The sequence below is a fragment of the Bos javanicus genome, chromosome 5 (genome assembly GCF_032452875.1).
Source record: "Bos javanicus breed banteng chromosome 5, ARS-OSU_banteng_1.0, whole genome shotgun sequence".
Classification (NCBI taxonomy): domain Eukaryota; kingdom Metazoa; phylum Chordata; class Mammalia; order Artiodactyla; family Bovidae; genus Bos; species Bos javanicus.
Genome location: NC_083872.1, coordinates 21,434,476 through 21,462,233, shown reverse-complemented (window position 1 = coordinate 21,462,233; position 27,758 = coordinate 21,434,476). Strand labels below are relative to the sequence as shown.

The 27,758-nt window shown below is 37.7% G+C and overlaps 1 protein-coding gene and 1 non-coding gene across 3 annotated transcripts; both read left to right on the top strand.

Annotated features, from left to right (window-relative positions):
• The first annotated feature begins 755 nt into the window (after positions 1–755).
• TRNAC-ACA (transfer RNA cysteine (anticodon ACA)) lies at positions 756–827 on the top strand. Its single transcript has one exon. It is a non-coding gene; the product is annotated as a tRNA-Cys (tRNA).
• Positions 828–4,027: 3,200 nt separating this feature from the next.
• KERA (keratocan) lies at positions 4,028–26,531 on the top strand. 2 transcript variants are annotated; one of them, XM_061415726.1, is made up of 4 exons: positions 4,028–4,123; positions 19,152–19,202; positions 20,525–21,418; positions 25,570–26,531. In XM_061415726.1, the coding sequence occupies exons 3-4, from the start codon at positions 20,533–20,535 to the stop codon at positions 25,740–25,742; spliced, it is 1,059 nt and encodes a 352-aa protein (XP_061271710.1). In that variant the 5' UTR covers positions 4,028–4,123; positions 19,152–19,202; positions 20,525–20,532; the 3' UTR covers positions 25,743–26,531. The 2 variants fall into 2 exon arrangements, with proteins under 2 accessions (XP_061271710.1, XP_061271709.1); XM_061415725.1 differs by lacking the exon at positions 4,028–4,123 and adding an exon at positions 18,753–18,981.
• The last annotated feature ends 1,227 nt before the right edge of the window (positions 26,532–27,758 follow it).

Sequence of the window (27,758 nt, the reverse complement as noted above, 5' to 3'; positions counted from 1 at the left end):
TAAAAAAATCCTAAAAAAAAGAAAATCTGAAGTCCATCAGTCCTCTTGCTGAGGTGTTAAGTCCAATTTCACTATGGAAAGACTGCACACAGACATTTCTGAAGGCTTCAGACTGTCATCAGAACCTGCGCCATCTCAGGTGGTCCAGGTGATTATTTTTTCCCAGGTATAATTAGAAAGATAGGTTTTTACAAAAGTTTAATTGGATAATGGTCTTTCCTTACTGGTTTAGTAAGGTAAACCCATCTTCGTGAACAGCAATCTCACACCCAAACTCTTTCTCACATGCACAAAAAGACCTTATGCAAGAAATAAGGTTTTCAGAATCAAGTGTGCATGTGTGCTCAGCCACTCAGTCGTGTCTGACTCTCTGAGATCCCATGGACGATAGCTTAGGCTCCTCTGTCCATGGGATTTCCCAGGCAAGAATACGGGAGTGGGTTGCCATTTTCCTTCTCTAGGGGATCTTCCTGACCCAGGGATCTAACTTGGGTCTCTGGTGTTTCCTTCATTGGCAGAAAAATTCTTTACCACTGAACCACCTGGAAAGCCGTCAAATTCAATAGACACAATTAAAATGATATGATATGTATCATTCCCTAGAATCTTCGTAAAGCCAAATTGAGGAAAGATAGCTATTTGAATTAGATTTGAGGAAAAGTTTGGATGGTGTGACATTTCCATTATAAAAGATAAGAACTATCTCAGAGAGGATTTATTCCAAGCTTCTCTAGTATCCTGGTGGGTATTAGACTTCCCTGGTGGCTCAGATGGTAAAGCGTCTGCCTACAATGCAGGAGACCCAGGTTCAATCCCTGGGTGGGGAAGATCCCCTGGAGAAGGCAATGGCAACCCACTCCAGTATTCTTGCCTGAAAAATCCCATGGACAGAAGGGCCTGGTAGGCTACAGTCCATCGGGTTGCAAAGGGTTGGACACGACTGAGCAGCTTTCTTTTCTTTTCTTTTCTTTTTCTCTAATACCCTAGCACACAGTTGGTATGTACTGCATATAATTATTTCATAAGAGCCTTAAACACAAATTAGGGCACAGAGATTTCCAATGGGATTATAACAAATTAGTCTTTGGGAGACTGAATAAATAGCCAATAAATGGATGGGGAAGTAGTTTGACATCTCAGTTCTTATGAAATATGGAGTAGACTATCTCTTCTCTATCATTTGTATCCTTTATAGCATTTAGCAATGTAAATGTTAACCTGAGTTGATATTGATCTAAATCTGAAGTACTGTGACATTTTTGGCTTAAAAACATGATTTAGTGGCCACAGAGTCAAAAAATGTCCCCACTATTACTTTCTATTCATATCTTTTACACTTTTTTTTAATACACAAAACACAGCTTACGTTAAGGTCATTATATACTGCCATCAAATTCTAAGTTAATTACAAGAAAAGTGGCCAAAGATGATGATCATTTAAAAATTTTTACCTCCTTGAACTTTCTGTGGCATTGAACACTGATAGGTAATTTGTAATAAAATTTAAATACATGAAAAATCTTTCTTTTTATTCTTGTTTCTGACTCACACAAGTTATTTCTCCTGCTTTCTCTTTAGTTCATTTAAATGCTACTTCATTTGTATTCTCACCATGAAAAAAAACAAAATTACACTACATAAAAATTGTAAAAAACTATCTTTTAATGCAAAAAGATAGTTAATAACTTTTCATTTAGACTATTAGCAAGTACCTTTTAAAAAATTGGAGGAAGAATGAAAGGTATCTGTTTCAACCTTTCACAGCACAATGGCAATCACTTTATTTCTGCTTCCCTAATTTAGCAGATAGAGGATGAAGAAAAGTTGGGTATATTACCATCAACACAGTTTATTTCTTCAGATTCAATAAATGAAATTCACAGTGGTTTCTGGAATCTCCATTACTATACACTGGCACCAAACATAGAATAACAAACACATATTTTATTTGGTTTTATTCAAGAAAAGTAGGTTTGTGTTACACTTCTTCAGTACTCCAACTATGGCGGTCATACAATAGTACCAAACGTTTTTTTTTTCCTTTCGAAAATCTTAGATAATTTCTTTTTTTGATGCTGTAATTAGGAGTGGCATCCTTTTAGTAGAAAAAGCATTTTATCCAAAATTATGAATATGGAAAATGTGGATGTGGTTTCTAGCCAGGAACATGAATGATTATTCCAACAAGAACACGAAAAGAACATTGTTATACAACATCCTAGCTGCTTTGAAAAGAAGATCTGCCAAAGAAAAAGTCAGGCTTTCAATTGTTGGTTGTGGACAAAATGTACACACACTTTAAGGCTGAATCATTAAAAGAAATTGCTGGTTTAAAAAGTAAGTGTCTCATTGCCTCTATTTTACTAATGGAAAGGGCCAAGTGAATGACCCAAAGTCAGAACCAGTTAGGCATCTGACTCTAGAGCCTGGCTTAGTCATTATACTCCAGTTCTCACTGAAATCTTGTGTAAGGTTGAAATCAGTGTTTAGCATCTAATAATTATATATTATCTTTAGCTATCCTTACAAATGTACTTTGGCCTTCCCTGGTGGAGCTAGCGGTAAAGAATCTGCCTGCCAAAGCAGGAAACAATAAAAGACTTGAGTCCAATCCCTGGATTGGGAAGATCCCCTGGAGGGGGGCAAGACAGCCCACTCCAGTATTCTTGCCTGGAGAATCCCATGGACAGAGGAGCCTGGCGGGCTACAGTCCATGGGGTCGCAAAAGAGTTGGACATGACTGAAGCCACTTGGCAGGCACGCACAAATATAATTTACCTCCCAGTGAAGAAACCACTACAGCAATATTTTTATTTGAAACTATTTTACTTTAATATATTTTAAAATTTGAGGAAAATACAAAAAGTTCATTTTCATAAGTAATTTTTGTCCTAAAAATTTTACTATATGCTGAAAGCATTTAGTAAAAAAAGAAAAACAAGGAAAAGTGTATACATAGGGGAGAAATTAATTGGAACATTCAATCCCAGAGAGTAGTTATACTCAGTAGAACTGAAATTCCTATTGAGATAAATTATAAATATGCTAATTATTTATATTATTAAATATTTTTAACCAAGTCTCTCAGTGGAGAGAAAAGTTAAGAATTAAATGCTTAAAATTCAAGGGGACTGGTAGCTGAAAATTATTTTATTAGGGAGTGTAAATTGGACTAAAAAGTCTATAAGAACGATTGGCCAAATTTAATTTCTCTTCCTCATCACACAAGCATCCATGGAACACCTACGATATACCAGCACAATGAAGTTAGTCAATGGGGGAAAAAGGTAGAAAAGGAACTGCCTGTCATCAAGAAACGTGGAGGCTAAAAGACAGAGAGAGGAACAACCACAAATTGTTTTGACTGGGATTGAGTCTACAGTGGGTAACTAGTTTCTCGCAGGAGCATGTACTTATTTCTAAAGGTGTGGCATAGGAAATACTGAATGCCTTCATAGAGGAAGTGATGCTGTATTTGAATGTGTGTTCTACATATAGATGGGTAGTATGGGGATTTCTGGTTCAGGAAGTGTCATGAGCAAAGCTTAGAGAGAAGATGTAATAGTAAATTCAGAAAACTGCAAAAATCTGGATAAGACTACAGCAGAGAGCTTGTGGATGCAGGTTTGGGGAACCTATGAAGATGGAGTCCTAGAGTAAGCAAGGGACAGTCATGGAGAAGGTTCCTATGCAGAAAAATGTCTAGTATTGTGCATGCTTTTAATCATGCAATTATATTCCCGGGTAAAAGATTGTTACTTTTTTATCTGGAGGAGAGTGACCTGCAAAAATGGGATATATCCCCTGTATAGTTACTGAAAATGACACATCACCTGAGGGTGCTGCTGCTGCTAAGTCGCTTCAGTCGTGTCCGACTCTGTGCAACCCCATAGATGGCAGCCCACCAGGCTCCCCCGTCCCTGGGATTCTCCAGGCAAGAACACTGGAGTGGGTTGCCATTTCCTTCTCCAATGCATGAAAGTGAAAACTGAAAGTGAAGTTGCTTAGTCGTGTCCGACTCTTAGCGACCCCACGGACTGCAGCTCACCAGGCTCCTCGGTCCATGGGATTTTCCAGGCAAGAGTACTGGAGTGGGGTGCCATTACCTTCTCCGCACCTGAGGGTAAGGATTTGAAAAAACACATAGCTTTGGAGAAATGTCTGTTTAGGTCTTCTGTCCATTTTTTGATGGGGCTTTGGTTTTTTGATATTGAGCTGCATGAACTGCTTTTATATTTTGGAGATTAATCCATTGTCAGTTGCTTTATTTGTAAATATTTGCTCCCATCCTGAAGGCTGTCTGTTCATCCCATTTATGGTTTTTTTGCTATGCAAAAATGGACGTAGAGAACAGATGTGGACATGGCTGGGCGGGGGAGGGAAGGCTGTGGGGTGAACTGGGAGACTGATGTTGACATATATACATTACCATCTGCAAACAGATAGCCAGTGGGAATCTGCTGTAAAGTGCCGGGAGCTCAGCTTGGTGTTCTGTGATGACCTAGATGGATGGGATGGTGGCAAGGAAGGTCCAAGAGAGAGGGGATATACGTATACATACAGCCAATTCACTTCCTTGTACAGCAGAAACTAACACAATTGTAAAGCAATTACACTCCAATTAAAAAAAACACACATATAGTTAACGTCATAGGAAAGTATGAAGGACATGAAACAGGAAGGGTAAAATGGCTGCTTCTAAAGACCCATGAAATCACTGGACAAGAGACAAATTGCAAGCTCAACTCCCAAAATTCTCAGCTGAAATACAGGGGCTTTATAAAATTACTTTTTAATGATTTCTTTCCATTGGAGGATGAGAGGACTAATATATTTTTAAAAAAAGGAAAAACCAACAAATGCATTCTGAATTGGAATTAATGCACTGTTCATCTTGCCTCTTTATAAAGAGTTAGAACACTGATCTGGAAACAAGGCTGCCCAAGAATTGGCACGGGGATTAGAGAATGAGATACAGATGAAAATGACTGCTTGGGATTCTCAGCCCCACTGAACTTCCTTTGTTTGCTGAAAGAACCCCACACTCCTTGATCTGTAAAGCAATTCCTTCCTTTTAGAAGATGCTGCTACTTCTTCAACTCAAAGGAATAACTTTTAAGAGGGATTTCATTCTTTCCATGCCCCATTCCCCTTGGCCTATATATGATTCCCACCTCTGAGAACAACAGGGTATCAATTAGAAAGTGTAATCTTGGGATGGAAATACTATTCTAAATGAACCACAGGCATTGCCTAATATTGACTAAACATTCGAAAAGATGAATAGATTCTGAGGGTACTCAACCAAGGAGAAATGATAATATTAGATCAAGCTGAATTTAGCAATATGAGTGTACTTTTAGAGCCTGGATTCATTAACATAGTTTAAGCACCTGGGGGTCTGTTAGTTTGCGGAAACATTTACCACAAAATGGAACTCAGTGGAAGCATATATTGAGTAAAATTGATTCCTTGGTATAGTGTAGAAGCACAAAATCAAAATTTTCACAAAGTGGAATTCTTATATGTTAAAATGGATTTTCATCATGAAGAATCCACCCATTCATTTTCATCAAGACATATACTAGAGAGGGAAATACCAGGGTCTTTAGAAGATTTTAGTGATGCCCATGGGTTGATGGTGGAAAGCATAGCAATGAAAATTGATTGCATGATGTTAGTGAGGAAGGGTAAATTTGGTGTGGAAGAGATAATGTAGTGTCATTTAACTACCAATGAGTAAAATAAACACATTTTTCATTAATAAATATCAGGATCAGAAATACAAAGTACAAAGTCAGAATGTCTGATCCAAAAAGAACTTAATAGTCAGTTGAAATTTAGATTTTCAGAAATGAAAGAGACATGAAGTCCTCTGTGGAGATATTTGATTTGTGAAGTGTAATGCATGGCTGAGTCCCTTCACTGTTCACCTGAAATTATAACAATGTTTTTAATTGGCTATACCCCAATACAATGGAGAAGGAAATGGCAAGCCACTCTAGTACTCTTGCCTGGGAAATCCCACGGATAAAGGAGCCTGGCGGGCTATAGTCCATGGGGTCACAAAGAGCTGGGCATGACTGAGTGACTAACATACAACACCTCAATACAAAACATTTTTGGTGTTAAAAAATAAAAAGAAAAAAGAAAAACCCACAGAACCATTATTCAGAGGCTTGGGTAAGCCATTATGACATATAATATGGAATTTCTGCCCTCCATTGAATTTTTAAAGCTTAGTTAAATCATGGATCTAGAGCTACCAGAATCCATTCCCTTCTACAGGGGATTTCTCCACCCAGGGATCACACTGGTGTCTTCTGCATTGCAGATGGGTTCTTTATCATCTGAGCTACCAGGGAAGTCTCACAAGAAGGCGTCTTGTCTTAAATAAGTACTGTAAGTACTTTGCACCGATATTTCAAGTGTGTGCTCCTGTGTTTTTTTTTTTTTAATATTTCTTTTTATTTATTGATTTGTCTGCACCAGGTCTTAGTTGCAGCACACAAGATCTTTAGTTCCAGCACGTGAATTCTTAGATGTGGCACTTAGCATCTAGTACCCCAGCTAGGGAGTGAACCCAGGCCCCCTGCGTTGGGAGTACAGGGTCTTAACCACTGGAACACCAGGGAAGATCCCAACTATTTTTTTTTTAACCTAGTATTCCCCTTAAAGAACCAGAGGTCATTACAATGTAACTGTGCCCCATGGAGAGCGTCTCAGGTAGCTCAGTGTAAAGAATCTGCCTTCCAACACAGGATATGCAGGATACTCAGGTTTAACCCCTGGGTTGGGAAGATCCCCTGGAGGAGGAAATGGAAACCCACTCCAGTATTCTTTCCTGGAGAATATTCTGGTCAGAGGGGCCTTGCAGGGTATAGTCCATGGGGTCTCAAAGAGTCGAACATGACTTAGCAACTGAGTATGCACACACGCACACATGCCCTGTGGAAGACACCATGGTTTTGAAACACAACTAATCCCCAGGAACACAGGACACTTTTGCAATCCTCTATGGAGGGTTTTTTGATGTTAAAATGACAAATGGAAAATCTACCCTTATCCAGCCCATATGCTCCCCATATTTTTCCCCCAGTTCTTATAGAGCTGGAATAGAGGAACTCAAAAAGTGAAGGATTTCTCACATTCATCTGTAACCCATTAAAAAGGAGCATTCTGATTGGAAATACCAAGTTGAAAACTGCAGAGTCTTCTACAAAAACATTAAGTTAATAACTGTGATGCTTCAATGAAAATCAGAAATATCAGTGCCATCTTTAATGACTTAAAAGTGCAGGGTTAATGATTCTCAGCAGATTTTCATTTGTGTTTAGTAGTGGAAGGATAGTTTGAGAAGATAAAAATGGATTTTCCAAAGTTTAATTAGATGGCAACTTCTGTTGCAACTGCTGTTCCATATGGGGTCCAAATCATTATAGTTCTTAGTACTTTGTATAAAGCAACTGATCTGAATAATGTCTTTCTCCTCTTTTCCAATAAACAAAATTACTAGAAGCAGTCTGTTTTTTTTTCACCAGGCAGGAACAGTAATATAATTTTGCCATACTGTTTCTGGGTTATGTTAACTCCTTGGCTTAGTACTGAATTATAGTCTGCAGAAATACCATCTCACGGAACACTATGTGATACAACCTAGAGGGTAAACTTTATTAGCTAGATACATTAATTAGACCTGTGAATGCCGGAGCATTGGAGACAAATATAATGGAAGAGGATAGGTTGATTTATTATAAAGGTGAAGAGGTCTAAGGAATGCTGAGCTATCTCTCTAGAGGGAAGACAGTTTGCACTATGTCCTCGTGAGCACTAGGAACACGAACAGTCTCTTTAAATTTTGGAGGCCACATGTTACTGCATGTGAGTCTGGTGCTGAAAACCTGTAAGATTTGAGTTTGTCCCATGACAAGATAAGGCTCTCCAGACAATTGAGGTCACAGTGATCCTGCTTACTATCACTCATCAAATCAAATGATGTTTAAATGGTATACAGCAGGTCAGGTTGCTATACGTAGTGTGTGGTAAGGCTTAATAAGAAAATTAACCTCTTAGATTTCCAAAGCAAGGATATGCTTATATTTAGCAAGTAATTATTAATCTTTTAAGAGCAATAGTCTCTTCTGAAGGGAAGGGAAAACAATAATTTGATGTTAACTACTCATAAATCTAGTATTATCTGATCTCTCTAGCTTAAGCTGAATTGTTCTGTAGTGCTGATTCAGCAAATACATGATATAAAGGAAAATGGGGCCAAACAGGTCCTAATCTTGTGGCGGGACCTTGCCGTCTCTTCCCGTCAGTCCCACTTATGACCTCACAGGGGCTTTCTCTATGACCAGCTGATTGAGAAGGATATAAATATAATTGTAATTGACATCATATGACAGGTAGGAACCAATTAAGAGTATGATGATGCAACAGTATAGGTCTGATTGGGATGCCCTAAAAGGGCAGTTTGATAAGAAGCTAAAGAGAACAAGAATACATATGACTCAATCGATCTCCTCAACATGCTGGCGGAGAAGGCAATGGCACCCCACTCCAGTACTCTTGCCTGGAAAATCCCATGGATGGAGGAGCCTGGTAGACTGCAGTCCATGCGGTCACTAAGAGTTGGACATGACTGAGTGACTTCACTTTCACTTTTCACTTTCAAGCATTGGAGAAGGAAATGACAACCCACTCCAGTACTCTTGCCTGGAGAATCCCAGGGACGGGGGAGCCTGGTGGGCTGCAGTCTACGGGGTTGCACAGAGTCGGACACGACTGAAGGGACTTAGCAGCAGCAGCAGCAGCAGCAACATGCTGGAGACATTAATGAGTATAGCTCTCACTACTCTGATGAAATGCTTTCTTGTAAGAGATCTCTTCCAAAATTCTTTGGAGGTGAGCTTTAAATGAATTGTCTTTCAAGTTGCTCACTTCCTGTTATCTTAGTATTCTCTGAAGGTCGATAGTGCTAAGGTGGAACATTGTAGGAACAGAGCAGCTGGAGGTGGACAATTCTAGAACTGAGTGGTTCTGGATAGTTGGTAACAGAGCTCACCCAAGAATCACAGAGAAACTTTTATTTTTGTTTTTTAAATTAGGTTTTTAAGTCTTCTTGTAGAGTCTTGGAAGAACTTAGCACCAGAGAGAGTCATAAATCTCAAAGTTGAATCACAACATAAATAGCTTATAAGTGACAGAGTTTGCTACTAGTTTCAGATAAATTTTGGATAGCATAGCCTCAGGATGCTTCATATACAAAAGTTAAACTATACATGGAAAGTTATTTGCTATCTATTCACAACTGAAAAAATGCATATTAGCAGTATTAATAAAAATCAAAGTTATGAAAAGCACACTAAAAATGAGCATTGACTTTTTCAATTTATTCCCAACATGTGTGTGGTATATATAAAAGGGAGAGAGAGACAGAATACCTGAGCATTAGCTGAAAATGTTATTGATTCTCATAGATATTCTAATAAGATTATTAGTGCCTCCTCTCAAGTATCAATTCAGCAAAGCACCATCAGATATGTCAGGGACATTTCCAATATGAAATACTGCTATAGGTCAAGATAAGAAATAAAAAGATATCAAGGGAAATAAAATTCTTGGAGGGAGCAAAAAAAAATTAACAATGCTATCAAAACCTTGTAGTTTTAAATTTTGTTTTGAACAAGATAAGATAGTTAAGCACAGAAGAGAAAAGAATGCTTTAGGAAGGGAACAACCAGATAAAAAATTTCCAAAGTAAATACATGGCATATGATATAGAAATTTTAAAGAAGCCAAAACTCTGTTAGAAAGCATAAAAACTTTTAGAAAATGGAAATATTAATAGAAGAGATTAAAGATGGTAAGAGAGACACAGACAAAATACCTGAGCATTAGCTGACAAATGCTATTGATTTTCATCCATCTTCTAATAAGATTATTACATTTGAAGCTCCAGTACTTTGGCCAGCTGCTACAAAGAGCCAATCCATTAGGAAAAGACCCTGATGCGGGGAAAGACTGAAGGCAAAAGGAAAAGAGGGCAACAGAGGATGAGATGGTTGGATGACATCAGCAACTCAGTGGACATGGACTTGAAAAAATTCTCAGAGATAGTAGAGGACAGGGAAGTCTGGAGTGCTGCAGTCCATGAGGTCACAAAGAGTCAGACATGATTTAGCAACTGAACAACAACAACAAAAATCAAAAATTTAAACAATGTAACCAGGAAGTGCACTATCTAAGACCCACAAAAAGAGAAAATAGGAAAAAAATTGATGGACCATATGAATGTGAATTTCCAGATTGAATGGGCTCCCTGAGTAACAGTGAATGAGCTGTGAAGTTGCAGAAGTTCAGAAACTGAAAATGAAAGGAAAATCTCAAAAGTTGAAAGAAAAAAAAAAGTCACATTCTGAAGACTGAAAATTACAATTTTATCGACCTCTTCCATTTCAACTCCAGAAGCAACAAGAAAATTGTTTTCTTGAGTATCCTCAAAATTTGTAAGGAACATTATTTCAAATTAAAATTGCGTCTAGTCAAAATACCAGTTAAGTGGGGGTGTGGGGTGGGGATGGGGAGGTGGGGGTGGGGTGGAAGGTGGGGTGGGGAGATGGGGAACTGAGTAAATACATTTATAAATGTGAGTTCACACACACACACAAAGAGAGCGAGAGAGAAATAACTCAGGTGCACAAAAAGCGATCAGAGACTGTGTTCCCTCAATGTCCTGAAGTTAACCACGAAAAGAACAGAACACACGATTCAGAAAGTAACAAGGGATCTAACCCAGGAGATGGATGAAGGAATTACAGGACTGTGACAGTCTCACTAGCTCAGAGAACAAGAATTCTGTTATCCAAAAGGATTTCCCAGGTGACTCTAGTGGTAAAGAACCCGCCTGCTAATCAGGAGACATGAGACGTGGTTCCATCTATTTCTTATTCATAAATGTACTTTAAAAGACTGCACTTTGGCAGAGACAGCTGATTTTGGTGTTAGTTTTCTTTTTTTTTTCTTCAGTATTTTTGATTTACAGTGTTGTATTACTTTCAGAAGTACAGCAAAGTGATTCAGTTATACATATATACATGTATCTGTTCTTTTTCAGATTATTTTCCATTATAGGTTATCACTATAGGTTATTACAAGATATTGAATTTGCATTAATTTGTCACAGGTTAGCTTGGACTTCCCTGGTGGCTAAGATAGTAAAAAGGATCTGCCTGCAATGCAGGAGACCCGGGTTTGATCCCTGGGTTGGTCAGATCTCCCGGAGAAGGGAATGGCTACGTACTCCAGTATTCTTGTCTGGAGAATTCCATGATTTGAGGAGCCTGATGGGCATTAGTTTTGACACAGGTTAACTTAGTTAACATTTGAACATATCTTATAATGGAGACTCATTTCATGAATTTTAAAGATGTTTGGTGCAAAATAAAAGCCTTTATGTAAGACACAATTGAACTGAACTTATCTTCATTAAACTGAACACCTCTTTGTAGGTTGTAGTGGAAGACTCCTATAGCCCTCATTAACCATGAGACCACTGAAATGTGCCATAAATAACCTAAAAAATAGTATTTGCCATATTTGCTCAGGTTGGTTTACAACAGAAAGCAAACTAGGTTAAAGTAGGAAGATATGGTATTCCAGGAGAAATATCTCCCAGCAGGAAAAAAGTGAACTTAGTATTTCTGATTTTATTTATGAATACATTTACCATGTTCTAAATGCTTTAAAAACAGTAGGTCTTTCGATTTTCATAACAACCCTATGAGGGGGTATTTGTACTATGATTATTTACATTATTATTATTATCCAAAATTTACAGATGAGAAGACCAAGGCAAAGACAAATAGCTGTTCAATTTTTTATAACTAGTAAACAAGAGAGATTTATTTAAATCCAAGCAGATCTGATTTAACCAGCACACTGTTACCCCCCACCCTTTGGGTGCAAAAAACTTCCAAAGTGGTTTTATAATTTGGTTTTGGAAAGTATTATTGAAATAGTTTTACATGTATCATTGTTTAGTCTCTAAGTCATGTATGACTCTTTTGCAACCCCGTGGACTTTAGCTCTCCAGCTTCTCTGTTATGGGATTTCCCTGGCAAAAATACTGGAGTGGATTACCATTTCCTTCTCCAAGAGATCTCCCTGACCTAAAGCTTGAACCCATGTCTCCTGCATTGGCAGGTGGGTTCTTTACCACTGAGCCACCAGGAAAGCCCTTTGAATGTATAGAGAACATTATAAATATACATACATATATAGCAAATAAAAAATAAGGACTTCCCAGGTGGTGCTAGTGGTAAAGAACCTGCCTGCCAATGTAGGAGACTTAAGAGAGGATCCCTGCATGGGGAAGATCCCCCTGGAGAAGGAAATGGCAACCCACTCCAATTGCCTGGAGAACCCCATGGACAGAGGAGCCTGGTGGGCTACAGTCCGTGGCGTCACAGAGCTGGGTATAACTGAACTGATTTAGTATGCATGCATGGGTGCATGGCAAATAAGTGCAGCGCAATAAAGAAATTAAAGTAATTTTGCATTATTTTTTCAGCAGGAACAATATTTATATTGTGTAATAACATATGCAGCAAATATTTAATCTAAGTTTGTGCTATACATACATTAGGAATTATTGAAAGGAATCATGATGGCAGGTGGGGTAAGCGTAGGACTAAGAAAATGTACTAAATGTTTATCTAATAAGAAAATAATTGATGTTTAAAATGGATAAGTTAAACAAAAAGTACAAGCAAGAATATTAAAGTAAGTATTAAAAGAAACCCATAATAAAGTTGAAAATAATGGCCTCTTGGGAGAGGGACTGAAGTGCGGAATAGAGAACTGCTCGGTTCATGATCAGCTTTGTAGTAATTTTGACCTTTTAAATGTTGTTACTATATTTTAAATGTATTATTTGAAAAAAATATACATGTATATATGTGTGTGTCAGCTTTATATGTCAGCAGATCCCTTTTATATTTTAAAATTATTTTACAGAATTTAGTTTAATAGCCTAAAAATTGATCAGTGAAGAGAAAATTATGTCTCTTACCAAACATACCATCAACTGGACTTAAATAGGTCCTAAGAGTACCTAATAACTTCCCTGGTGGCTCAGACGGTAAAGCGTCTGTCTACAATGCGGAAGACCTGGGTTCAGTCCCTGGGTTGGGAAGACCCCCTGGAGAAGGAAATGGCAATCCACTCCAGGACTATTGCCTGGAAAATCCAATGGACAGAGGAGCCTGGTAGGGAGCCATGGGGTCGCAAAGAGTTGGACACGACTGAGCGACTTCACTAAGAGTACCTAATAGTTCAACTTTTGCTAAAATAGACACATCAGATACATATACCAACAAATTTGAAATTCTATTAGACTTTTGTGTCTTTTATAACCTCATGTATTGCCTTTGTTTTTAACATTTTTTTTCTCATGTGGACCAAGTCTTTATTGAATTTGATACAATGTTGTTTCTGTTTCATGCTTTGGTTGTTTTTTTTGGCCGTGAGGTATGTGGGATTTTAGCTTCCTGACTAGGGATCAAACCCACATCCCCTGCACTGAAGGGTGAAGTCTTAACCACTGGATCACCAGGGAAGTCCCTGCCTTCTTTATTTAAATGTCAATGATCTTTAGGAATGCAACAAGACTAATTCCCTTGTCTAAGAGAGTTTAGCAAAGTATCTTTTTATCATTATTATTATTGTTATTTATTAATGAGAAGGAGAAGCAAGAGAAGCAAATAGAAAACATTGAAATGTGCTAACAAAAGGAAAAGCAGTTAAATCAACAAGACTTTAATGTCATCTCAGGTTTCTAGGATTTCTCTCAGGTAGGTCAAGTCCTAGACAACAGTGTATGCCAACCTAGGTACTCAAGAGTGTATGCCAACCTAGGTAGTCAAGAGTATATGCCAACCATCATACACTCTGCTGAAAGAAATTTCTAGGCCAACTGTTTACGTTCATTATCTTCTTTGATTTTCAAATGATCCTTCATAGTAGTCAGAGCAGGTGCTTTAAGAGTAGACTTACGCTTGTGATGGTTAAATAGCCGGTGCCAGCTCAAACAACTAGTAAGATGCAACAGGAAAACTCTAAGTCACTCTTTTTTTTTTTTTTTACCATATTTCAAAGGCTCATCAATATGTTTCAATATACATAGTTATATTGATAAAAAAAATCAGTCATCAAAATGACACAGGTGCCTTATGCATTTGTTTGTTCATTTACTAATTTGGTAAATAGTTATTGGAATCCTACCATGTCCCAAGTCCCATGGACTTTGGACAATAATAGTCTGACGATGTGATCACTCACCTAGAGCCAGACATCCTGGAATGCAAAGTCAAGTGGGCCTGTGGAAGCACCACTATGAACAAAGCTAGTGGAGGTGATGGAATTCCAGTTGAGCTATTTCAAATCCTAAAAGATGATGCTGTGAAAGTGCTGCACTCAATATGCCAGCAAATTTGGAAAACTCAGCAGTTACTACAGGACTGGAAAAGGTCAGTTTTCATTCCAATTCAAAAGAAAGGCAATGCCAAAAATGTTCGAACTACTGCACAATTGCACTCATCTCATGCTCTAGCAAAGTAATGCTCAAAATTCTCCAAGCCAGACTTCAATGGTACATGAACCATGAACCTGCAGATGTTCAAGCTGGATTTAGAAAAGGCAGAGGAACCAGAGATCAAATTACCAACATCTGTTGGATCATTGAAAAAGCAAGAGTTCCAGAAAAACATCTACTTCTGCTTTATTGACTATGCCAAAGCCTTTGACTGTGTGGATCACAACATACTGTGGAAAATTTTGAAAGAGATGGGAATACCAGACCAACTGACCTGCCTCCTGAGAAACCTGTATGCAGGTCAAGAAGCAACTGTTAGAACTGGACATGGAACAACAGAGTGGTTCCAAATAAGAAAAAGAGTACATCAAGGCTGTATATTGTCACCCTGCTTATTTAACTTATACGCAGAGTTCAGTTCAGTGGCTCAGTCGTGTCCTACTCTTTGCAACCCCATGAACCACAGCACGCCAGGCCTCCCTGTCCATGACCAAATCCCAGAGTCTACCCAACCACATGGCCATTGAGTCGGTGATGACATCCAACCATCTCATCCTTTGGCACCCCCTTCTCCTCCTGCCCTCAAATCTTTCCCACCATCAGGATCTTTTCCAATGAGTCAGCTCTTCTCATCAGGTGGCCAAAGTACTGGAGTTTCAGCTTCAACATCAGTCCTTCCAATGAACACCCAGGACTGATCTCCTTTAGAATGGACTGGTTGGATCTCCTTGCAGTCCAAGGGACTCTCAAGAGTCTTCTCCAACACCACAGTTCCAAAGCATCAATTCTTCGGTGCTCAGCTTTCTTCACAGTCCAACTCTCAAATCCATACATGACCACTAGAAAAATCATAGCCTTGACTAGACTGACCTTTGTTACAGAGTACATCATGAGAAATGCTGGACTGAATGAAGCGCAAGCTGGAATCAAGATTGCTGGGAGAAATATCAATAACCTCAGATATGCAGTTGACACCACACTTATGGCAGAAAATGAAGAACTAAAGAACCTCTTGATGAAAGTGAAAGAGGAGAGTGAAAAAGTTGGCTCAAAACTCAACAGCCAGAAAACAAAGATCGTGGCATTGGGTCCCATCAGTTCATGGCAAATAGATGGGGAAACAGTGGGAAACAGTGACAGGCTTTATTTTCTTGGGCTCCAAAATCACTGCAGATGGTGACTGCAGCCATGAAATTAAAAGATGCTGGCTTCTTGGAAAAAAAGTTATGACCAGCCTAGACAGAATATTAAAAAGCAGAGACACTTTGCCAACAAAGGTCTGTCTAGTCAAAGCTATGGTTTTTCCAGTAGTCATGTATGGATGTGAGAGTTGGAGTATAAAGAAAGCTGAGCTCCAAGGAATTGATGCTTTTGAACTGTGGTGTTGGAGAAGACTCATGAGAGTCCCTTGGACTGCAAGAAGATCCAACTAGTCCATCCTAAAGGAAATTAGTCCTGCATTTTCATTGGAAGGATTGATGCTGAAGCTGAAACTTCAATATTTTGGCCACCTGATGTGAAGAATCGACTCATTGGAAAAGACCTGATGCTGGGAAAGATTGAAGGCAGGAGGAGAAGGGGACAACAGAGGATGAGATGGTTGGATGGCATCACCGACTCGGTGGACATGAGTAAACCGAGAGTTGGTGTTGGACAGGGAAGCCTTGTGTGCTGCAGTGCATGGGGTCGCAAAGAGTTGAAGATGACTGAGCGACTGAACTGAACTGAGTCTCTCATTAGAAAGACAATACCAAAGCCTCATCATTAAACACTAGACTTCTTTTCTCCTCTTACTAGAATGAGGTATGACTCAGCAGAGTCTTTCATTAATTCTTGTATCAAGTAGCTTGATTCAGATAGTCTTACCATTATTTTCATTTAATTTACTGAACTTCCACATAAGTAGTTCTAATGAAGAGTTAAAATCATCCTCCAAGAATCAGCGATCCAAGAAAGGTAGATTGAATTGTTATGGGAAAAAACCAAGACATAGGCAGACGGAGATCACACTAATGGTGGCAAACACCCTATGTTTTGGTCTGGAAACAATGATACCAAGCATCGGCAAGCATTGCTGATGATCCTTTTTATTTATATCACGTCTCCCAGGGTCCTTCAAATGTTATCACATGCTCACAAAATAAGAAGGAAGAGTTGAGAATGATTTCCAGATTTCTAGTTTAGGAGACTGAATAAGCTGATAGTGTCACTCAAAAGTATAAAGTGACAAGAGCAGTAAAAGATACAGGGCTGTGAGACCTGCAACAGATGTCTAAATAGTGCGTGGATACACACACTGGAGTTCAGGTTTTCTTCCAGAGGCTGGAGTGAAGAAGGAGCCTCAGGAGTCATCATAACGGAGGGAATGGTTAAAACTTTGGAATTGTTTAAAATTTTTGAGATCTTAGAGTCTAAAAAGCTTTAAATGCTAGAAATACCTTTTTTTAAAAAAATGATACAGGAAACACAGAGCTTCAGAATACAGATAAAGAGAAGTCCCAAGGAAAGAAGAGGAGTAATTTGGAGAGAAACATTTCATTAAAGGGGTGGGTCGGCATTGCTAGAAGTCACAAGTCAAGTAGGCTAAAACTAAAAGATGTCAGTAGATTAGTAAATACGAAGATCATTGCTGTTCTTTTTTTTTTTTTTTTTCATCAGAGCAATGTGAGGGAAAAGGAGGGGTTAGAAACTCTGTTTTGGTGGCCGAATTGTGGATGGGATGGTGACTAGAAATGGAGATTAGAGGCAGCCAATGTACGACTCTAATTTTCCTACGATGGACATGTAGCAACATTTTTGTAATAGAATTAAGAAGTGACTGAAATAAGGTTGGCTAAAAAAGAAAATTAAATAAGAGAGTAGCTGAAGGGGGTCATGCAGTTTAGAGACTATCTGTTGTTTATGTCATGAGGGTTTACAAAAAGAAGAAAGAAGAAAGGAAAAACACAGTAAAGAGAGGAGATCACTGTTGTGAGAAAAAGTTGTGTCGGACTCTTTGTGAACCCAAGGACTATACAGTCCATGGAATTCTCCAGGCCAGAATACGGGAGTGGGTAGCCTTTCCCCACTCCAGGGGATCTTCCCAACCCAGGGATAGCATCCAGGTATCCCGCACTGCAGGCGGATTCTTTATCAGCTGAGCCACAAGGGAAGCCCTGTGAGAAAAGCAAATAACCCTTAATTTTTTCCCTTAAGATATAAATATGCCTGTTGGGCTACCAAGAGATCATGTCTGATTTAGATCTTGGGCTATAAAAGCCCTTAAATTGAAGGGTATTTTCCATTTGAGAGTGTAGAGTTTATGCTACAAAAAGGCTAATGTTTCCTATCCTTTACAACAAACTTGTGAGGGGGTCCAGCCCTGTGTTGTAGCTGACAAGACTGTGTTTAAGAGAAAGGAAGTAAGTGGTTCAGAAAAAGTTTTGTGAGTCCAGTGCTCTCTGCTCTTCACTGTGTTCCCTCTCTGATAATACTTGAGTGACTAGTGTCAAATGAGTCATATCTGCACATATTTCTTTTCCCAGAATGAGATAGATTTAGAAAACACAATGATTATAATCAATCAATAGGATAACATCTGAAAATGAGATTTTCAAAACATTTTGTCTTTCCTTAAGAGGCATTTTTTTTTTTCCTCAAATGCAAAAACTAGAAGAAACATTATCCTAAACTTATGTGCTAAAGAAACAAAAGAGTGCAACATAAGGTCCTATAATGCCCTAGATGCAAAGCATCTGTTATAAAGAGAAAAGAAAATCTAATTTTAATAGTTATTTGGAATAAAGCTCCCAATATGAAATAGAGACAGAAGAATTATTTCTGTAAAACAAAGCATAACAGTATATTTAGTGCCAACATCAGGGAGAGCTTTCCAGATTTCATTTTTTAATTTCTCAAATATATTTTCTATCTCTCCTTCCCTTATCAAAATCAATATATCTAAATAGAATTTCAGCAACTGTTTTATACAAGAAAAAATGAGTAAAAGATTTCCATATAAAGAGGACATTGGCCCTTATTTCTTTGTATCCAATTAAAAAAAGAAAAATGCTTTTAAATCTCCTTTTTGTTGTACTTGAAATTAAAACTGCTTTTAGTTTCTTGCTGTTACTCCAGATCACTGCATATCTTTGGGACTATGAACTCAGAGTTTGAAAATGGCACTGAATTTTTGTTATGGGTTCTTGAGATTAAAGTCAGAATTTTCTGTGCTGGGCTGCGTAGGTACTGAAGTGCTGTGGTTGTTGGAGGGGTTAAAGCTGGAGCCATGGATGCATATATATTAGGGAGGATTTATAAAAACACAACCGTGGAGCCTGGGTCAATCCATTACTATGAATGAGCAGTGACCAATAGAAAGGGAAGAAGAAGATCCAAGAACTGAGGTAAGCAGTGTTCTGAGGCTCTGTCAAAGTGGAAACAATAGATCAAAGGTGTTCATGGTGACCGGTCAGAGGAGATTGTATTTTTTCCTCAGAGGAGGCTTGACAGCATAAAATAAAAACAAATTCCCTTAGTCAAAGTTTTCTTTTTTTTTTTCCTTAACTGATTTTAGCAAACTTCAGCTCCAGACACAGGACTCAGCGATACATTCCTGGACAGCAAGGTAAATTTTTTTTTTACAATTTTCGTAACTCTTAAAGTTAAGAATTCAAAGTTATGATTCATCTGAGGCAGGGTTACAGCATCAATAACTAAAGCAAATCCCTATTCTGAAAAAAATAATGTTTTAATGTGTCTGGAGGATAACCAGAGGAGCATTCTGCAATCACAAGAAATTTGACAGCTCGAGGAAGCAGTTCTCCTCTTGCCTCGATTTAGTGGCAAAATCAAAAGATCAGCATTTCTAAATGGTGCTCATTTTATCTTTTCCTAAGGAATCAATAAAATTTATTTGGTCTTCATTACTAAGCATTTGAACTAAATGTACCTTGGTCAGAATGAATGTTACTGTTATATAGATACCACACACACACACACACACACATTTTTCACATTAGGATAGTTCTTTGTTCCCATAGCCTTGCTGATACTCAGCTGGGAGGATTTCTGTCTTTTAAATGTCTCACATATCAGTAAGTGTTAACCTATGCTTGTTAGCAGCCATACTGAAACTATGGAGATCACCTGTACCCTAAGCATGTTCTTTTGTTTTCTTTCTTACTGACCATAGTAATGCCACTTATGTAAGTGTGATTATATCTGTGTCTGTCTATATCTATATCTGTCTAGAGAGAGTTTCATAATCCAAATTTCTTGGCTAAACAGCTTGATCTTGTATTAAAATATTAGAAATATTTTCCTAAACCCCCAAAATAAAACTTACCTGAGAAGTTGGGCAACAGAGCAAGAGATTCATCACATACTTTTCTTCAAATCCTAAAACCTTCCTTCACGAAAAAAAACTGCTAAAATGTTCTTTGATCTCGCTATTTCTTTGGTTCAAGGGCCAAAGAGCCTGGGAAATCTCATCCAGATGTTCTGCTCATTTAGGAGCAAAAGTAAAAGCATATGCCTACTTCTTAGGAACAATGTAGACTCTAAATTTGAGTTATTAAAAGGTCACTTTTTTGTACTTGTGTGTTCAACTCTGGGTTTCAGTTAAGTTCCTTGTATTAAATAGCTTGAAATGGAAAAGCACTTAGAGTTCCTAAAATTTGCGTTTTCTTACTCGGTTTTCATCGTGATTGTGTTAAAACTGGAAAGTTACAAGTTGGTGAGTCAGTTTCACTTTTCGAAAATGCTTTGCAGATAGTGCTCACTAAATAGATGGGTAATGATTGACAACTATGCATCAAAAGCTGTCAAGTCTTTACCTCCCTCCCTCCCCACTCACCAAAGAAGCTATGTTTACCTATCATTTTGGTGCATGCAGTTATCAAAAGGTCAAACTCTATAAACCTCTAATTACTGTATCCCTTACTCTAGATACTATAATGGCAACCACAATCTGCTTCATCCTCTGGGTGGTGTTCGTAACAGATACGGTGTGGACTCGAAGTGTGAGACAGGTTTATGAGGCAAGTGATCCAGAGGACTGGACAATGCATGATTTCGATTGCCCCAGGGAATGTTTCTGTCCCCCCAGTTTCCCTACTGCTTTGTACTGTGAAAACCGAGGTCTCAAAGAAATCCCTGCTATACCATCAAGGATCTGGTACCTTTATCTTGAAAACAACCTGATAGAAACCATTCCTGAGAAGCCATTCGAGAATGCCACCCAGCTGAGATGGATAAACCTAAACAAGAACAAAATAACCAACTATGGAATTGAAAAGGGAGCCCTGAGCCAACTGAAGAAGCTGCTTTTCTTGTTTCTGGAAGATAATGAGCTAGAGGAGGTACCTTCTCCATTGCCAAGAAGCTTAGAACAATTACAATTAGCTAGAAACAAGGTGTCCAGAATTCCTCAAGGGACTTTCAGCAATCTGGAGAACCTGACCCTTCTTGACCTGCAGCACAATAAGCTATTAGACAATGCCTTTCAGAGAGACACCTTTAAGGGACTCAAGAACCTCATGCAGCTAAACATGGCTAAGAATGCCCTGAGGAATATGCCGCCAAGATTACCAGCCAACACAATGCAGCTGTTCTTAGACAACAATTCCATTGAAGGAATACCAGAAAATTATTTTAATGTGATTCCTAAAGTGGCCTTCCTGAGACTCAACCACAACAAATTATCTGATGCTGGCCTTCCTTCTAGTGGTTTTAATGTATCATCAATTCTAGATCTTCAACTATCTCACAATCAACTCACAAAAGTCCCCAAAATCAGTGCTCATCTGCAGCACCTTCATCTCGATCACAACAAAATTAGAAGTAAGTAACCATCAGGGTGTGTTGTTGACTAAGATACTCATTAAGTTTACTCTATATCTTCTTTTGTGGTGGTTGCTGTTTCAATAATGTTGGTGTTTTATTCCAACTCTTGTACTTTTAGATTTTTTTAAAGCATTATTTTCAAGTTTTGTCTATTCACAGTGTCAATGATCCAAGAGGTTAAAATCTTAGATTGAAAAGTTGATTTTAGTAACCTACAGAGGTATATTACCTGTTGGATAAACTAAATGTCTCTATCTTCTTTTACTCTGAGTAGATTCTGATATTCCTGCCTCAGTGGACAGACTTACTGAAGAAAGTGTACCAGGCACAAACAGTCTCATGGATAGTAAGAGAAGGAATATGATTTAGGAGGTATCAAGAAGGGACCCCAGCCTTAAAGACTACAGAGAGCTGATGCCTACAATCACCCTAATTAAAGTTTCTGCTTTAGATCAGTGGGTTTCTCCAACTTTGGAGTATGTAGATGGGTGGCCTCATTCCAGAGTTTCTGATTTAGTAGGTCTGGTGGGACCTGAGACTTTTCATAGCTAGCAGATATCCTAGAGATGCTGAGATTACTGTTTCAGGGACCATGCATTGGGAACCAATATTGTACCTTAAGGTTTTGCTCAATTGAAAACAAAACAAATGTCCCTGGAAGGTGGCAATTCCTTAGGTCTAATGGCAATCAACAAGGGAGAATACCCACTCCTTTCCTGAAAATAGCTTTTATACCAGAGAGATGAGTGCAGTGTGCCTTGGAGGTGGAGATGCCGTGAAGGGAAGAAGCTGGAGACATTAAAGGCAAACTTGGCATCTTCACAATTATGCCTGAGACCAGGCTGACTCTGGTGTAGAAGTGGACAATGTCTTGGTCCAGCTACAGGCTATGCTATCAGCCTGTTAAATATCCAGGAATGCTCCATCCTTGAACAGGCCCTTACCGAAGATAATCTTGAGGGGGGGCTTCTGAACAACTTTATAAAATACATTCTTAAAGTGAGAATCAGTTGGATGGTTTGTAGGAAAGTAACACAGATAATTGTCAGAAGGTTGTGCTGCCTGCTTATCACTCACTAAACTTTTATTTAAGCAAATAATGACATAAATATCCCACTTGTAAGAACAGACCATTTTTGCACTGTGTATTCTTTAGTTATTTGATATATATACATATATATATATATATATGTATATATATTTCCTAACAGCACACTTGAGCATAAAATCCAGGAACTTATGAGCAGGATGCTGCCACAGCAGTGATTTTTTTTTGCCATGGTGATGAGACACATTGTTTAATCTTGTAGTTAAAGCAAAAGATGCAACAGGAAAATATCTTAATAGCTGAATCTGTTGTACTGAACCAAATAGTACAGCAGCCAATATTAACCTGTGTATGTACATGCGTGTGTGTGTGTGTGTGTTTGTGTGTTAGTTGCTCAGTCATGTCTACTCTTTGTGACCCCATGGACTGTAGCCCACCAGGCTCCTCTGTCTATGGAACTCTCCAGGAAAGAATACTGGAGTGGGTTGCCATGCCCCTCCCTAGGGTATCTTCCTGACCCAGGGATTGAACCCTGGTCTCCCGCACTGCAGGTGGATTCTTTATCATGTGACCCACCTGGAAAGCCCAATATCAACCTAAATAAATGTAATTTTTCCTGACAAAAGTTCTATGCTTCTACAGGTGCATTCCTTACCTGACAACAAAAGTCCCATAGACATTTGAGGTAGGAAGTCAATTTATAAAGGGATTCCACAAAGATCCCTGTTTGTGAATTGGGGATTCCCCTGAACTGGGTCTATGCACATGAGAGTGTTCAGGAGTGAGGTAGTAAAATCCAACACATGGTTGGGCCCCCATGCAAGGTAATTACATAGCTGTACAAGGTTACCCGAAGGAGCGAAGGACTCTGTTCTTCTACTCTGAGTGCTTTTTTTCATCGAAGTTTTCTCATGTCTTTCTGTTTTCCCGCCTTCCACCTTAATGTGCATCAGAATCACCTGGAAGGCTTATAAAAGACTTCTGGGCTCCAGCCTCTGTCTTTCTGACCCAGTAAGTCTGGAGTGGGGTCTAAGGATTTAGTTCTCAGGTAGTACGGATACTGCTGGTCCACACTTTGAGAAGCACAAATGAACCCTTCAAGGAATCTGTGTGCTATTATGAATTTCTGAAGATAGAAAAACTGAGGCTCAACTAGTTGAGGGTATTTTGCCAAGGACAAAGGGTAAGTATAATAGACAGGGCCTGGATCCAAGGTTTCCCTTCGGTGATCTTTCTCAGTCCAACAGCATAATCATAGGACGTTTTCTTCCATCTCTAGAGTACAAGACTTAAGACAAATTTCTAGCAACAGAGGTAAAAATCATTTTCACAGCTGCAAAGTCAACATAGAGAAATTGATTTACTCATTTCTTAATGTAGATATCAAGCACAGTCATTTCTATATTCCAAGAAAATAAATGGAAAAGAAGAATTTCCCTGGCAAGAGTTCTTGGCTCATGATTATATCACACTGCGTTATAGTGACTGCTAAAGTACTTAGTTCTCTTACCACATAATCTACTCTAGTTGTTAATAAATTGGTTTCCCAGAGACATAACTTTTATATGAAGAGTTTATAGGACAGCAAACGTTTATCCAAAATGATAGAAATGTTATTTCTTCTGAATACCGTAGGGACTTTAAATGTGGCAATAATGTTACCTATTCAAACAAGTTGCTTCTTGGTACTCTCTCAGAAACATTACAATTATTTCATGAAAATATAATTACATTTAGAACACTTGTTTTTTACATTCTAGTTATTCAGACATGCATGGGTTATGGGTAATAAGGGTAATAAAGATAAGAGATAACATATCAGAAAGGATATAATCTCCCCAGTAGGCAAGTGACCCTGTGCAGTTGGAAAAGGGTGGGACTCAGCTACGTACTTAATGAAATACCTAATGCACACGACCTTACCCACCTGAGTCACTATTTAAGCAATACCCGGGTAGGGAATGTTGCCCAGTAAAGGTTGCATCACGATAAGGTGATAATGTATGTGAAGAAAAATACCTTGAAGAACACAAATCTGCTATAAAATGCAAGTCATTACTTTTAGCAAGTTACATTTACAAAATGGTATACAATCAGAGCAAAGCACCTCTGCAGTAAGCATAAAACCCTTCAATACAACAGGAGTCAGTGTGCACCCACAGGACACAAAAGGAAGGTCATTGCCAAAGTTAGGTGGGTCTTATCTTCTAAGGGAAGATCTCTTGCTCAACACAATTGCAAAATGGGATAAAGGGAGTATAAGGATTCATTTGAGATCAGTTATTAAGCACACCCATCAGAATTTTGCTGGTTTAACACACCTTTCTCTGCTAAATGCTCCTAAATCTCAGTATAGACACTGCTGCCAAGGGCTCTGATCCAAGGCAGGTGCACGATTTCTCACATCCTAACAATGTGAAAAGGCTGACAGGATATTTCCTGGCTTGAATTTTTGTAATTCAATTCTTGGCAAATGTTTTTTCCCAATTAAATACACTTAAATATGGAGATTCAAGGTTGTTTTCGGCAAGTATCATGTATACAAAGTTATTTTAATTGTACTTTAAAAGAAAAAACGTCATCATGCATGATTAGTTTGTGTTTGCATTTTAAAGGTAGCTTTCAAGCACTTTTTCTAATAATACACTGACTCTCTGCCTTAACATCCATCTATTCATCCATCTGCCCATGTACCTACCCATTAATTTAGTACCAGCTCTGAACCACTGTTTCTACCTTTGATGCCCCAATACTACCTTTCTCTCTCTACAGTAATCTAATCACACCTTTTCTGGCCTGTCAAAGGAAGAAGACAAGTGATACATCATATATTCCCTTGTTTCCATCACAGTTCTTAACTATATGTCTTTTCTAGTGTTGTGTATTAAGTATAGCAAAATATGGACTGACATTAGTATATGTACATTGCACATTTTTTTCTGTCCATAACTTCCAACTTAGACAAAAAGAATGTCTCTCTGCCACCTTCATAGACCAAGCCACTATGCCTTCCATAGGACTGTTTAATAGCATGTTGGTCTTCCCATCCTTAGTCTCTTGGATTCTGGTTCATTCATTCATACTATTTTTGTCTCCATAGATGTGAATGTTTCTGTAATATGTCCTTCAACTCCTACCACACTGCCTGTGGAAGATTCCTTCAGTTATGGACCTCATCTTCGCTACCTCCGTCTGGATGGAAATGAAATCAAACCACCAATCCCTATGGATTTAATGACCTGCTTCAGGCTCCTTCAGGCTGTCATTATTTAAATGTGTCTTCAAGAATCTAAAATTCATTTAATGAGTTCAGATTTCTGACATGAAATTTGGTTACCATTCATAGGTGTAAGATAAAATTCACTTTTCTAATTGCTTATATGGCCACTATTTTTATTTTTACAACTTATTTTTTCTAATCAAAGTTGCTTTCCCCCATATATAGCACAGCCTGCTTTTCTTTAATAAAACAGGACACAGAGTCATGATAGTTTATCAACTCAAAGATAGTTCCTTTTTGTCTCTCTCACAGCTTACTAATGCCAATTAATGCAAATACATTGTTATGAATAAAAACGATGTATTTATTTGCAAATGTTCAAAATTGCTTATGCAGATACTATAAGCATGACAACACAACAATCTAACAAGAGGTAGAAATTTCTAGAGAAAAAGAAAAAAATGAGATATTTCTTTATCATAATTATAAAGAAATAGATTCATATTGTTAAGTAGCTTTTGTAAGTATCCTTTTGACATTTAGCTCAAGAATTGTTATGAAATGCATCGAATACTTTATAGCAAGAAAATTTTAGCTATTTAATACTAAATAACAAAGCAATAGGAATTTTTAGTTCATTATTATTTCTTATACCTGCTGTGCTTAGGTATAGTATAGCGTACTCTTGCAGTTAAAGTCCTACATTTATTTTAACGCATTTCTGAGAGAATTTTAGTGTTTTAACACTTGAAATCCACTTAATTGCAAATCCTTCAGTTCTTATATTTGCCAGTGTTTCTTTGGATTTTTTAAATAAAAATAATGAATGCTTTATAACAAAACAGAAGTAAAATATTTATTTTAGGAGGCTTATTCACAAGTTTTATAAAGAATATATTTTTAATAAAAAGTCTTATGATAACAATTATTTCCACTTTTCTAGCATGAATATATTAAAATATATATTTCCCATTTTCCTTTTTTATTTAATGAACATAAGAAAAATATTATATTCTGATCACTAGAAATACCTGTTTCTCATGTGTCAAAAAACAAAACAAAATTTTGTTAAGTAACAAAGTATAGTTTTCCTATATTTCTGACTATGTTAAATACATGTTATTAATAATAAGTATCCCATACAGATTAATACATTTATTTATATATAATTTTCCAGACATTATTCTGAAAAATTCTATAAATATGATATATTTCCTTAGAAAAAGGATCATATACATTTGTGAACCACTACTTTAATGAAAGTTCAATGTGTAATTTTAATCCAAGGTTTCTCAGAAACTCAATATGTTATGTTGTTATGTAAATTCCCAAAAAGAAAATATAAGGTGCAGTATTGCCCCTGTATTTTCATACCAAAGTTTATTTAGGGGTGGGAGGAAAAAACAATGAACATACATTGAACAGTTTTTAATGCTGGCTGAAGGCAAGACATTAAGAAAGAATAATTTTAGAAGGCTTCAAAGCACATAAAGAAAATTATGTCATATAAATTATGTCATAAAAATACAGGAAATCAGATCTCATTAGGCTGGGGAAAAAGAATTTGTTGAGAGAAACATAATAACTTTAAATATTTGAAAATCTGCCACGTGAAAAAGAGGATAACATATTTTCCAGGAAGCTCCAAAATGAAAAGTAGAACACATGAGTGAAATTTATAAGGTGCTGTATTTCACCACTAGCTAAGGAAGAACTTTCTAATATTTGATCAGAGTCATCCAGGGATGGAAGCAGCTTTTCCTGAGGTAGTGTTACCCATTTGAAATTGTTCAAATAGATGATTCAAGAGATACAGCACAGGGAATTATACCCACTATCTTGTAATAATCTATAATGGAATATAATGTGCAAAAATACCGAATCACTATGCTGTCTACCTGAAACTCATACAGTGTTGTAAAGTCAACTATACTTCTATTTAAAAAATGGGAGAAAGGATATGAAAAGAACTTCTGATCTGAAAGAAAAGTTGTACAATGTTCCTTTTAGACTTTTTCAACTCTAAGAAATTTGATCCATCCCATGTTTCCTTCCTTCCTGTCTTTTTT

Bases quoted from the DNA above. Each gene is read 5' to 3' on its own strand.
- KERA (XM_061415726.1), top strand. From the start codon at position 20,533: ATGGCAACCACAATCTGCTTCATCCTCTGGGTGGTGTTCGTAACAGAT. The intron at 21,419-25,569 runs GTAAGTAACCAT...TTGTCTCCATAG, and splicing joins CGATCACAACAAAATTAGAA to ATGTGAATGTTTCTGTAATA.